Consider the following 13364-nt stretch of genomic DNA (forward strand, 5'->3'; position numbering starts at 1 on the left):
GTATAATTGTGATTAAATATCAGTTTATCTAACTGCTGGAAATGTAATTCATAAAGCATTTTGTCTCAGTTAAATATTTAGCAATTGACCTGGGTGCTTTAAATTTCCATTGTGAGATTTTCCTGCAGCACATGACATCTGGATTGTAGATGCCATCTGGTACACTTCAAAGATTGTATTTGGTGCATAGAAGATGATTTTGCAAATTTAATTTATATACACTTTGTAATGTAGTTGAGTAAATTCTCATACTTGCACTATTTTATCTCATTTTTTCTCAATAGATTATAGATATAAAAGAGATGAATTGTTCAAAAGATTGAAAGTCACTACATTTGCCCAGTTGGTAAGTGTTCTTTCGTCATGAGACAACAAGCCACAACCATGATCCATATAATCCATGACCTGGAGAATAGGGTCTCAGTTTGAGATTTTGCTTGAATGCCCTTCATTGTAATTGAAATATAAAATTGTATTATTTTCTAAGGCAACAGCAGTAATAAAATTGACACTAATAGTATTAAATGTTCAGTCTGAAATTTATTGAGGATGAATAAGTGAGGGGGATGGAGTTTCTAAACTGTATGTGATATTGATTAAAGCCCTAAACATGTTTCTTTTAGACAGGGTACGGTTTCCTTAGAAGTGACAGGTGTGATTGAAAGATGAATATCCCTCAGTTCTTCATCTCAGATCTGAAGTAAACACTACAATGTTGAGAATATTTTAAGATTGTAATCTAATCTTGTTCCAAAGAAATATATGATTCAGTTGCGTTTCATTTTGATTAATGAACTAATCTGAGTTCTAAATGGAACCTGTGCTCTATATATGTAGTATAATGCAAAAGGGGAAAAGTATGAAATTATGACAAAGATGTGAGGGAATTCAATTTTTTAAAATATTTATTTTTCAGGAAATTTAGTAAAGCACTTTAATTTACTTTTGCGATGAACCTAGGTGCTACAGGTGGCTTCTGTGAATGAACAGGATAATGGGGTGTTTGAAGACCTACAACAGGAGGAAGGTTTGTGTAGATCATCAAATGAATGTAGAACTATCCAAAATCAAAAGAATTTGTTGAAGTTTTGGTAATGACCTTGCTATGTTTATAATTGGAGGAGGGCAGAATAATGGATGACGCATCACATCTGTTTACTTTGTTTTCTTTGCATTACCAAATAGAAATCTGCTATGAAACACAAACATAGAAACACAAATAATAGAAGCAAGAGTAGACCAGTTAACCCTTTGAGTCCCTAATGCACTCCTCTCCCCTTTGCCAATCGCTCACCATTTGCAAAATAATTTGTCTTTTTATTTCTAGGACCCAAGTTGATGTTATGCTGCATTTGGCATGAGCTTGCTCACTTGCCCAACTTATCTATGTGACATGGGGACGTCTTTTCAACCTCCTTGCAGCTCAGTCTCTGCCAACCTTGTGTCATCTGCAGAATCAAAATGCTACATTTAATTCCCTCATTGATATTTATTGTGGAGACCCAGCCCCATACCCTATGGCACCCCACTAATCATTGCTTGCCACTTAGAAGAAGACCCCTTTATTCCTAGTGTTTCCAGAATGTCAAACAATTTTTCTGTCTGTGCCAATATAATTAAGCAGTTGCATGTGTTTTAATTTTGCACTCTAACCTCTTTTTGAGACCTTATCAAGTTCAAATACACCACCATCAGTGGCTCTCCCCTATTTATTCTACTTGTTCTAATCTCTACTACCTGCTTGGTTTGAATTTAGTGTTGTTTCCTTCAGGCTTGAATTCTGTGGTCTCTGCAACTGAGCCTGAGCTGAGTGCAATAAAGACCAATGATGATCAAAGTCCAGTGGAAATTCCACAGAAATCTCCAATAGAATTAATAAGTGATGATGGGTCAGGTGAAAAACCACTTACGGCTCGTTCCACCCTCCAAAGGTAAGAATTCCTCTACTGACAAAAGATCATGATTCTATTTCTCTCTCTGTCATGTAGCATTAGCTGCACCTTGATAAGAATTAGTAGCAAACTTTATAAAATTAGGCATTATAGTTTCAATTTAGCAAGTAGTAAACTATGTGTAATTACTTTAAAATAAAAACAGTATAATGCTGGATTTAATTAGTAGGACTATTGCTGTCTGAAAGGAACAGAATCCTTGTCATTTCAACAAGTGATTTGATTATGGTCAGTCCCACATAAAGCATTAAATTATGATTATAATTCATCTGTGACTAACGTATAATGCATTTCAATCAGATTCCACTCACAGTTTAAAATCGGTTGTAAGTAATGGCTCTGAAATACCCAAAAAATCCATATGTAAACTTATAACACGAGATTCTGTAGATGCTGGAATCTGGAGCAACACACACAAAATGCTGGAGGAACTCAGCAGGTCAGGCAGCATCTATGGAAAGAAATAAACAGTCGATGTTTTGGGTTGAGACCCTTCATCAGGTCTGGAAAGGAAGCAGGCAGGAGCTGGAATAAGGAGGGAGGGGGAGGAGTACGTGCAGGCAGGTGATAGGTAACACCTTCCCCCTCTCACCTGGGCACACCTATCACCTGCCTGCAGATGTTGCCTGATCTGAGTGTTTACAACATTTTGTTTTTATGTCAGATTTCCACCAACTTGTTACTTTATGCAAGTGTATCTGAGATGATTTTACAATTCAATTACATTTTTAAAAATTTGACCTTTATTCTGAACTATTAGAGTTATGATATTTGCATTGTAGTCTGATGGTTTATGATTTGACAATTTTTGTATTTTTCTTATAAGTGTTATAAGTGGTGTTGGGGAAATAGACCTGGAGAGGAAACAAAAACCGTTTCACCCTAAGCCCTCTGAATGTCTTGAAAAAACAGATGGACCTTATCCAGACTGCCCTTACCTGTTGTTGGATGTACGAGACCGTGATGCCTATGAACAGTGTCATGTTATTGGAGGTAATGTATAAAGATGTTAGTACAGTCATGCATATGTAGGTTATAGGGTTAAAACTTTTATCATATTATTTAAGGTTAATAAAGGTTATTGTAATTAATGCATAAAAGCAATGTGATCTAAGCTGCTTGTAATAGGTAAAGAGTGGGGTGTAAATCTTTGTCATTAAATGAGTGACAGTTTAGCTCCACTCCACTCTCATAATCTACCTTTATTTTCCCCCACTCATTGTTAACTTTTGGTCAGAGCAATGTGTCCTTATTGTTTTAGACCTTTCTCACAACTCCCCATGGCATAATTTATTTCATTAGGTTATACCTAATTAATTTGTACTTCTAACACAGAGCTTTGTCTACCTGCAGTATATTTCAGGAATTGGGGGTTGAAGATTTTGTTTTACGTTTTGGTTGCATCCTACAAACTGAATTTTCAACTAAAATACTGTAGGACTCACTGGCATTTTCACCTGAATTCCCAACACGTTCTGCAAGCATCTAAGATAAGGTTTCTTTATTAGTCACATGTACGTCAAAACACAGTGAAATACATCTTTTTGCGTAATGTTCTGGGGACAGCCCGCAAGTGTCGCCACACTTCCGGCGTCAACATAACATGCCCACAACTTCCTAACCTTCCTACGTCTTTGGAATGTGGGAGGAAACCAGAGCACCTGGAGAAAACCCACGCAGACACGGGGAGAACGTACAAACTCCTCACAGACAGCAACCGGATTTGAACCCGGGTCGCTGGTGCTGTAAAGCGTTACGCTAACCGCTACACTACCATGTCTCTGTTTCAAAACACAGCATTTTTACAACCCCTTGAAGCAACTGACAGAGATTTAATATCTGGCATGTATATTTTTGGCCTTTAAGAATTAGGAAAATATGAAATAACATTGCTAGAACTCAGTTCTTTGGTACCTGAAGTTTATACTGAATACTGTGCCCCTTCCGTAACTGAATTCATCATGATATCAGTCAATATTGTTAAATAACCTATTGAAATTTGTTTTTCTTTGAATTGCATTTTGGCCAGTTGAGCAGGTGTTGCATAAGTGTGATGTACGTTTCATGTGTATCATGCCAAAATCCAAAGGATTTGCTATAAATTCCTGCTACAAAATAACATAGTTACTTAAAACTGATCAATCCATAGAGACTGTAATTGTTTTGCTTTGTCTTGCAGCCTACAGTTATCCGATAGCAATGTTATCTAGGACTATGAACCCTTACACTAAGGAGGTTCTGGAATATGTATCCTTTTATTAAATTGTGCTGTAGATTTAAGTTAGTGGCCAGATTGCAAAATTAGATTTCCAGTCTATAATTACCTTTTTTGATGGGCTGACTTCATTAATTTGTAGATTATGTTTGATTGCTGTTCTTTTGTGTTTAGGGCTTGGTCTTGAACAGTTTGGTAATTTCATCCTATGTAGTGGAGATTAAGATGGAATTGCTTCAGTACTGTGTCAGGTCATTTTATTTATTATGAAAATCTACACAGTACCAATAATTTGATATGAAGGCACCATGTATGGGTAATTGTGTGCTGTTGACCAATAAGATTTTGGGTGTTGTTTCTAAAGACTGAACAATCCATGATCCAATTAGTAAGATTACATACACAGCAGAATTGTCTCTCGACACTAATCCCACTTCAAGAGGAGAACCACTTACTGCATCATTTGCACATTATCCGTATCTTGCAGTCATTGAGTGAGATTCCAAATCTGTGCTCAGGAACAAAAGTCTTGCATTTATATTAATTAGAATAAAATTAAGACTGCCTAAATTGTTTCAGCTGAAATTATTATAGCCAACCAATGTTTATTTCATAAATTTGGGGTAGATTAAACCCTGGCTACACAGATTAAAAGGCACTGAGCTACCCACCAAGAGGAATGTAAGACTGTTCCTTTGCAAAAAGGAAAGGTTTATTCGCTGTCTAACTTGTTCTTTTTCCCTTCTTTACCTGTTAATCAGTCACCATCATCTGCACCAGTTCTAGCATTGAGGTATAATGCTCCCTTTCATTATCTTCTAACCCCATCCCACCAATAACAAAAGAATTTAATTTTTACATCTATAATTTTGCTATTCATTTCCTTGGTATTAAAATCTGATCTTGAATCCAGACATTAGTAAACACATGGAATTTTCCAATGGTCTTCACCTATCAACAAAACCATTCTGAATATTATTAGCAAGTTGCGTGCAGTTTTGTACTTCAGCCCAAGAGGAATTACATCATATTTATTCCACTTTAAATTGTAAAACATTACAATCCTCACCTTGACTAGCATAATACATTCCCCACCTCAACAAATTAAGATACTAAAATGTATATCACTACTCTCTCAGATGGTTACAACTTTTAGAATTGAAAAAAAACTCCTTGTTGTTTATCTCTCAACATTGTATCATTTTGCCATTATTATGATGTATTTACATCTCATTAAAGTATCCCTAGGTATTGTTGGCATTGGGGTACTGAACAATATTGGGATTCACATAGCACTAGTGGAGCTCATGGTTCCCACTCGGGAAGAGGAACTTTCTAGCAGTCTACGAATTTGGCAGAACACCATCTGGTATCATACAATGATCGACTAAATCAATTTCAGAAATCTTTGGGGGTTGATATAGAATACTCTAATATATGAGCTGCGCCTTTGGTACCCATCTTGCTTTATCCCATAAGTGTCCATTCTTTTCTCCCCCCCCCCCCCCCCCCCCACCCCTACCTACCACAAGCTGGTTTGCTTTGCAGCAAAAAGTCATTAACTGCAACATAACAACTGACTGAATTAATGATAATATTCAGTTTTGATGCTTTAACAACTGCACTTAGAAAAATGCACCTGGAAAAATCATTCTACTTTATGATGAAGATGAGCGAATAGCTAGTCAGGCTGCCACAACATTGTGTGAGAGAGGCTTTGAGAATCTCTTTATGCTGTCAGGAGGTGAGTGTGGAACTTCTAGCACCTTTTTTCCCGCATGATGTAATAGAACAGTTGAGTAATACATCCTTGAAAGAGCACTTTTGAATATTAACAATGCAAAGCAATACTGTATATATTTATGTGCACAGGCAGCAAAATTAAATTTCCCTTATTTTCCTGCCTGAAATTCCCTCTCAAAATACAAATTATTTAATAAATTGTATGCATTGGCTAAATAAGTAACAAGTAAGTTTATCAATGCTCAACCACTGCAAACTCTTGTGGCTGCTCTTGGATAATCCCATCTGCTTGCATAACGTTCTCTGGATTTAGTGGAATGTGTCCCCACGGGGAGAGAGTTGCATACCAAAGTGAGTGAATAAAACTTAACTTTATGGATTTCTCAGTCATTTGGTTTGGAGCATGGTGATAGGTTTCAGTTTGTAAATCACTCATTAAAACAAGATACATATGCAGCTCGTAAAATATCAAACAATTGGAGTTAGAAACTATTTCATGTGACAGGAAAAACTAAAATCCTAATTACAGACCAGTAAGCCCAACATCACTAGTGGGTGGGAGTGCTCAAAGATGTAAATCAAAACATTTTGAAAGCATTAACAGGATTGAACAAAGGCAGTACAGGTTTAGGAAAGGGCAATTGTACTTGAAAGATCTGGAGTTTGAGGACGCAACAAGTAAAATAAGGAAGGAAAACTAATGGTTTTGTTAAGGTCGTACATAAGGGATTAGTGTGCAAAATTAAAGAACATAGAATTAGGGCTAATATACTGGCAAGGATAGAGAATCAGCTAACAAACAGGAAACAGATAAGGGATATGGAGACAAGTCTCAACCCAAAACGTTGCCTGTCCATTTCCCTCCATAGATGCTGTCTGACCCGCTGAGTCTCTCCTGCGCTTTGTGTGTTGCAACAGATTAGGAATAAATGGGTATTCTTCAATATGGCAGGCAGTGACTAGTGGAGACCAGAAGGGATCTGTGCTTGGGCCCCAAGTATTTACAATATATATCAATGCTTTGGATGAGGGATCTAAATGTAATTTTGAAGTCTGCAGACAACACAAAGCTGGAGGGAAATGTGAGCTGTGAGGAGGATGTATGGGCAAATACATGGCCGATGCAGTTTAACATGGATAAATATGAAGATATCCACTTTGGTTCTAAAAACAAAGAATGATTATGGTGGAAGATTGGGAAAGTGAGAGGTGCAGTGAAACCTGGGTATTAGTCTCTGAAAGCAAGGGTAGAGCTTTTTTTTTGTTGTTTTTATAGGTAATTTTTGCAACTTGCATTGGAGCAGTTCCAAGTTCTGTTCATTGATGTTAAATCTCTACTTGTATTGTGGTCTTTGCTCTCATTCTGGAAACTGACACTTTGAAAATCCTGTGAAAAGGGGTTGAATAGAAATTACTATTTAAGTACCTACTGCAAATGTTAGAAGCTGAGCATTAAAGTTCAAGGTAGTCGGGCAAAGTCAGTGCTGTTTTTTCAAAAAGGAAATCGTGTTTGACCAATTTATTAGAGTTCTTCGAGCATGTAACATGTACTGTGGATAAAGGGAAACTAGTAGATGTACTAAACTTAGATTTTCAAAACACATTTGATAGCTTATATATCAAAGGTTAATGTGGAAAATAAAAGCTCATACTGTAGGATGTAATATATTGCTGTGGATGGAAGATTGGCTGGTGAACAGAAATATGAGTAGGCATAAATGAGTCTTTCCCTGTTTGGCAAGAAATAATAAGTGGTGCACCATAGGGATTGGTACTGGGGCCTCAACTTCTGACTTGGATGAAGGGATCAAAGGAATGGTTGCTAAATTTACTATAGACAAAGATAGGAAAGTAAGTTATGAAGTAGACAAGTTAAGTGAGTAACAAAGATTTGGAAAATGAACTATAATGCGAGAAGGTATGAAATAGTAAAATTTGGCAGGAAAATAATGTTTAAAAAAGAGTCATATTATCTAAGTAGTGAGACATTTCAGAGCTCTGAGATGGAGATAGATTAGGTGCATGATTTTGGAAAAACATAGTAGGTAGATAAAACAAGTAATCAGGAAAATTTAACAGGATGTTGTTTATTCGTTAGGGGAATTATTGATTTACTTTAATCTGTGCATTCTCACTTTTATAATGTTGAAATTCTGTCTGTGAATAAATCTACAACTGCAGACCTCAATCATGTTAATGTCTTATTAGGACTGAAAGTAGTTGCCCAGATGTTTCCAGAAGGTCTAACCACTGGTTCAATTCCACCATCATGCCAACCTCCAGTTGTCCCAACATCTCGTCAGAGGCGATCAACAGCTCAAGAACCACCATGCCCTGCAGAAGATAAGTTCCGGTTCACTGAAGATGATTTAAACAAGATCCGACATTGCTTGGATGAGATTCTGGTACCATCGAATGTACCCAGTAAGGAAACCATTGAAAATAGTGATAAATTAGTGATTTTAATAGGGGGGATTATTGAAGAAAAAATAGAGTTAGGCCTCTTGGAAGTTACGAAACGCTTTTTATGCACAAATGATGATAGAAGTTTGGAACTTTCTTCTGCAAAGGGAATGTAGATGATTTATCAATTCTTAATATTAAATCTGAGTTTGATTAAATTTTTCTTAGCCGAAGATATTGATGAATAAAGTGTTGGTTCACAGAATGGCCATCATCTCATACAATGGGAGAATAGGTTTCAGTAACTAAGTGACTATTTCCTGCTTCTGTGTCCCTGAAGGCCATCTGATGACAAAGAGCTTTTAAAGGAGTTTTCAGTTTGTCCTTACTTTGTAGCACATTGCCTTCTGATTTGGAATGTAGGATCCAGGCTGATGTATCTTTGTATTAGTGAAGGAGTCAGGCTTGCCTCATTGATATCCTTTCATGTGAAATCTTAAGCCAAAGTTCCTTTTGGGTTGATGTTAAAGTCTAACAGGGCTGTCTTGTGGAAATGAGGTTGAATGGGTCAAAAGAGATGTCCACCCAGACTTTTTTTTTAAAATAGTTAATATGGAAATGTGAAGTATCTACCTCAACCTCTCTTGAACTGCACATGCTAAAGAGCAGTTGTAATCAATATGTTAGATAACGGTTCAATTCAAATGTTTCTGTTTGTAGTTTTCCATCTAACTTTCAGCTCCATTCCTTATCAAACAGTCACCTTCACCCCCAGCCCCCAGACAGAGTTGTCTTCTGTGCTCCCGAACTCTGTCAGCATGGTTCAGAAGCAGAAAAGGCAACCAGGAGGAAGCCACTTCTTAGTTCCCTCTACCATCCTCCCTCAACTGATGATTAAGTAAGCAGATGATTAAGAAGGAGATTCATGCAGAGGTGTCTTTCTGCATTTGTACCAGGCCTTTGTGTGACTGCACCTTGAGATTTGGTCTCCTTATCTGAGGAAGAATGTTCTTGCTATGGAGGAAGTTCAGCAAGGTTCTTCAGACTGATTCCTGGGGTGGCAGGATTGACGTATGAAAGGAGATTGGAAAAATTAGGCTTGTATACACTAGACTTGAGAAGAATGAGAGGGGACCGAGTAGAAACCCACAAATTTCTAACTGGACTGATTAGATGCAGGAAGGATGTTCCTAATGGCCAGGGAGTCTAGGGCCAGGGTCATAGCCTAGAATAAGGAGTAAAGGAGGCCCAACCATCTTAGCTGCTTCATCAATTTCCCCAGGGTGCTGCCGTTCCCTGTGTATGTCCTGTTCTGGTTTAACTTCCCAAAATGCATCACTTCACACTTGTCTGAGTTAAATTCCATCCGCCATTCCCTTGTCCACTTTCCCAGTTGATTCATTTCCTGTTGTAACATTAGACAACCTTCTTCACCATCTGCTATATCACCAATTTTAGAGTTAGCTGCAAACTTCTTAATCGTGCCACCTACATTCTCATCCAAACCATTAACAAACAACAAAGGACCCAGCACCAACTCCTGTGGCATAGCACTGGTCACAAGCCTTCATTCTAAAGTTCAACCCTCCACTACTGCCCTCTGCCACCTTGTATCTAATTGGCGAGCTCACCTTGGATCCCAGGTGTTCTAACATTTCCAAACCAGCCTACCATGCAGGGCCATGCTGAAGTGTATGCAGACAACGTCTACTGCCCTGCTCTTGTCAGTCCTCCTGGTCATCTCTTCAAAAAACAATCAAATTCATGAGACGTTGATTTCCCACTCATAAAGCCATCCCTAATCAGTCCTTGCCTTTTCAAATGCAAATAAACCCTGTCTCTCAGAATCTGTTCCACTAACCTTCCCACCACTGATGTAAAGTTCACCAGCCTGCAGTTCCCTGGCTTATCCCTGCTGCACTTCTTAAATAAAGGCGCAACATTAGCTATCCTCTAGTCTTTACCTTGCCTATGGCTAATGAAGATGCAAAAATCTCTGCCAGGGCCCCAGCAATCTCCTCCCTTGCCTCCCTTAACATCCAAGGATACATCTTGTCAGGCCCCAGGGATTTATCCACTATTTGTTTCAAGACCTCCAACACCTCCACCTCTGTAATGTCCATATGGTCCAAAGTATCACTATTCCCTCCCCTGAATTCACTAGCTTCCATGTCCTTCTCCACAGTAAATACAGGTGAGTAAATGTAGTCACTACTTTAAAAGATGAAATGCAGCAACTGATGTGCATGGCAAGCCCCCATAAACTAAAAATAAAATACCTAGGTGTTCATTTATTGCAATGATATTTAAAGGATCAGTAATGTTAAGGACAAGAGGGAAAACTTCCCCCTCTGTGAGGGTCGAGATATTTTTTATGTCCACTTAAAAGGACAGGCAAGGCATGAGTTTAACATCTCGTTTGAAAGACACAGCCCCTTTTACAATGAAACACTACTTAAATACTGTGCTAGAATGCCAAATTAGATTTTGCTCTCCGAGTCCTGGGATGGGATTTAACTCCATCCTCATCAGAGGAGAAAGCAGCCACTGGGACAGCTGACACCACAAAAATGCTGGCAAATAGAATTTGCTTTTAATCATGTACCTCTGTTTAGGACTTGTTCTGGTTTTTCTGAACTTGCAAAACTTCTTAAAACTGTCAGTGAGTTTACAAGTGATGGCATGTCTGGCAACTGCTTTGATCATTGTTTCTAAAGCAAAACTGCAAAAACAATCTTGGTGGCTGTGCCTAAGGAAGAGATAAAAGACACCTAGTATGCACGGGTCAAACTAATCTCAATCTATTCAGTCTCTGTAAATTAACTCTGACTTTTCCTACAATGTATTATTGCACTGGAGGTGTGTTTACTTGATGTGACATTCCCATTTATGATTTTAACGTTCATTCCCTTTATTGGTACACTGTGAATATGCTTATTATAGCAGACTAGAGATTTAATTAAGTGCTGTATGTTACGTACCAGCAACAAAAGAAACACACCGAGTCATGTATAAGTGTTCGAAGCTATTTTATTAATAACTACTTATTATAATAAGAAAAATAAAAATGTTATAAGTAAAAATGTTAGATATTAAACATTAACCCCCAAAACTAAACCTGAAGTGTGTGTGTGTGGCAAATTCCCAAAATCCAAGTCCAGGAATAGTTCTCAAAAGTTCAGTTCAGCAAGCCATAAGGTGAAACGTGAGCAAAGGCTTTTGCAAAACCACCGTTGACTGAAGAGAAAATGTAGAGAGAGAATAGTTACGAAATCCAAATGTTCCACAATGGAACCCATACGACACCTCCGTCACTGATGATCTCCATTGCTTTGTTCCGAAGTATCTGCCACCCCGAAAGGCATTCGAGACGTGGCCGTCCACACAAATACCTGTTTCCTTCTACAGGTTAACGACAAAGTGGACTCCACTGCTTTATCCCAAAAATCCATACGTGGATTGTAGTGACAGACACAGTTATTGTTTTTCATCCATTGATACAGAGACCAGCAGGCAGTGTCTCTCTTTCTCCTCTCTCTCCTTCTGACTCTGACTGAACCAAAACATCAGCACGTCGTTATCTCCTGTTGTTGTTGTCATAATAATGTCTCTCTCACACACACACACACACACACACACACACACACACACACACACACACACACACAACTGTACTATGTCTTAAAGGGACATTCCCCAAATAGTAACCTAATCCGTAACATGTACATTCTGAGATATTTCCAGTTTCATACTACTTTCTAAAGAGTGGGGTTATTGTAATCCTTGCTTATTTAATGTTTTTTAGGCAACTTCAGCCGCCTTTCATCATCAAGAACACAACTGAAGACATCTGCCAGCTATGCTTCTTCTGTTGCTGGCTCCATTAGTGCCCGATCACGGACAAGCAGCATCCAAAACAAGCCATGGAAATAAGAGGCAGAATATCATTTCTTCACTTGTTTTAAGCCTGATTATTGTTTTTTTTTCCACTGTGTTTTTATATCAGCTGCTATCAAGCTAAGAATCTATGGAAAACGTGCATCATTGACATTCGGTTACAAAAATTAAACTGATGCAATATATGTTGATTGATTGCAATAGCAAACAAGTTGTAGAAAGTAAAAACATTGTGATATTCGATATCATCTTATAGTTTAAGATATGTACTTTAATTTATAGCTTTCAACTCCAACCAAAAGCAGAGGAAAAGGATTGGAGCAGAAGCACAAGGAATTACTGTTCAGCACCATTGTAAAAGTAATTTTGTAATCCTGTGTTACAAAACATCAAGATCTTGAGTACACAATAGATCCTCAATGTTGCTTCATTCTGGCATAAATTTTAATGTAGAAACTATGTAGTTTGCACACAACAATCCTTCACATTGAGTGTTGTATTTTTTCCCATGGCTCCAAAGGACTTGCTTGGAAGAATGTTCACCATATTGATCCATGTGCTATTTTGAATCATTGGTTTTAAGAGTTTTCCACTTCTCCTGCCCCCCCCCCCCCCCCCCACTGCCACAACTAAATAGTTAAAGAATATTGGGAGTATGTCACTAAATTTCCACATAACCATTTCTAGTGCCATTGCTCTCTAAACTCTTCATTTAAGGGAGTTTTTTTGTGTGGGTGGGGGATCCTACTGTGCAATCCTTTCTGTCTCTGAGAAACATGCACAATGTCCTTGCCAATGATCCTGTACTGATTTTATCCTGAGTCCCTTGTTTAGGGCCCTGTCAATGTGGCAACCTATTTACATGTAAGAGAGAGAATAAATGGACTACTTTAACTGTCCCCAGGGGGGTTCTTTACTGCTGTTTAAACATGTGGACACATTTTACACAAACCTTAATTTTTTTAAAAACTATTGTGCAGGAACATCTGGATAAAATTCTGATGTAATTGTGTAACCACGATAAATGTGGTCCTTGCTACCCTTCTCTACAGTTGTTTCAATGAGAGAATGTTGAGACAAGCCTGTGATTGATTATCATTTATCTTGCCTGTTTATGCACAGGTTGCATTTTTTTTAAAACAGAAAATGTAGTT

The 13364-nt window shown here is 37.9% G+C and overlaps 1 protein-coding gene across 1 annotated transcript in view; it reads left to right on the forward strand.

Moving 5' to 3' along the window:
• cep41 (centrosomal protein 41) overlaps positions 1-12640 on the forward strand; it is a 30248-nt gene extending 17608 nt beyond the window's left edge. The window contains exons 4-11 of the mRNA XM_052033814.1: positions 285-346; positions 961-1027; positions 1772-1931; positions 2779-2945; positions 4132-4199; positions 5797-5911; positions 8119-8334; positions 12119-12640. Coding sequence (XP_051889774.1) covers positions 285-346; positions 961-1027; positions 1772-1931; positions 2779-2945; positions 4132-4199; positions 5797-5911; positions 8119-8334; positions 12119-12246 — 983 coding nt within the window. The 3' untranslated portion in view covers positions 12247-12640. The remainder of the gene's footprint in view (positions 1-284; positions 347-960; positions 1028-1771; positions 1932-2778; positions 2946-4131; positions 4200-5796; positions 5912-8118; positions 8335-12118) is intronic.
• Positions 12641-13364: the final 724 nt, after the last annotated feature.

The sequence above is a fragment of the Pristis pectinata genome, chromosome 19 (genome assembly GCF_009764475.1).
Source record: "Pristis pectinata isolate sPriPec2 chromosome 19, sPriPec2.1.pri, whole genome shotgun sequence".
In the NCBI taxonomy this organism is placed as follows: Eukaryota; Metazoa; Chordata; class Chondrichthyes; order Rhinopristiformes; family Pristidae; genus Pristis; species Pristis pectinata.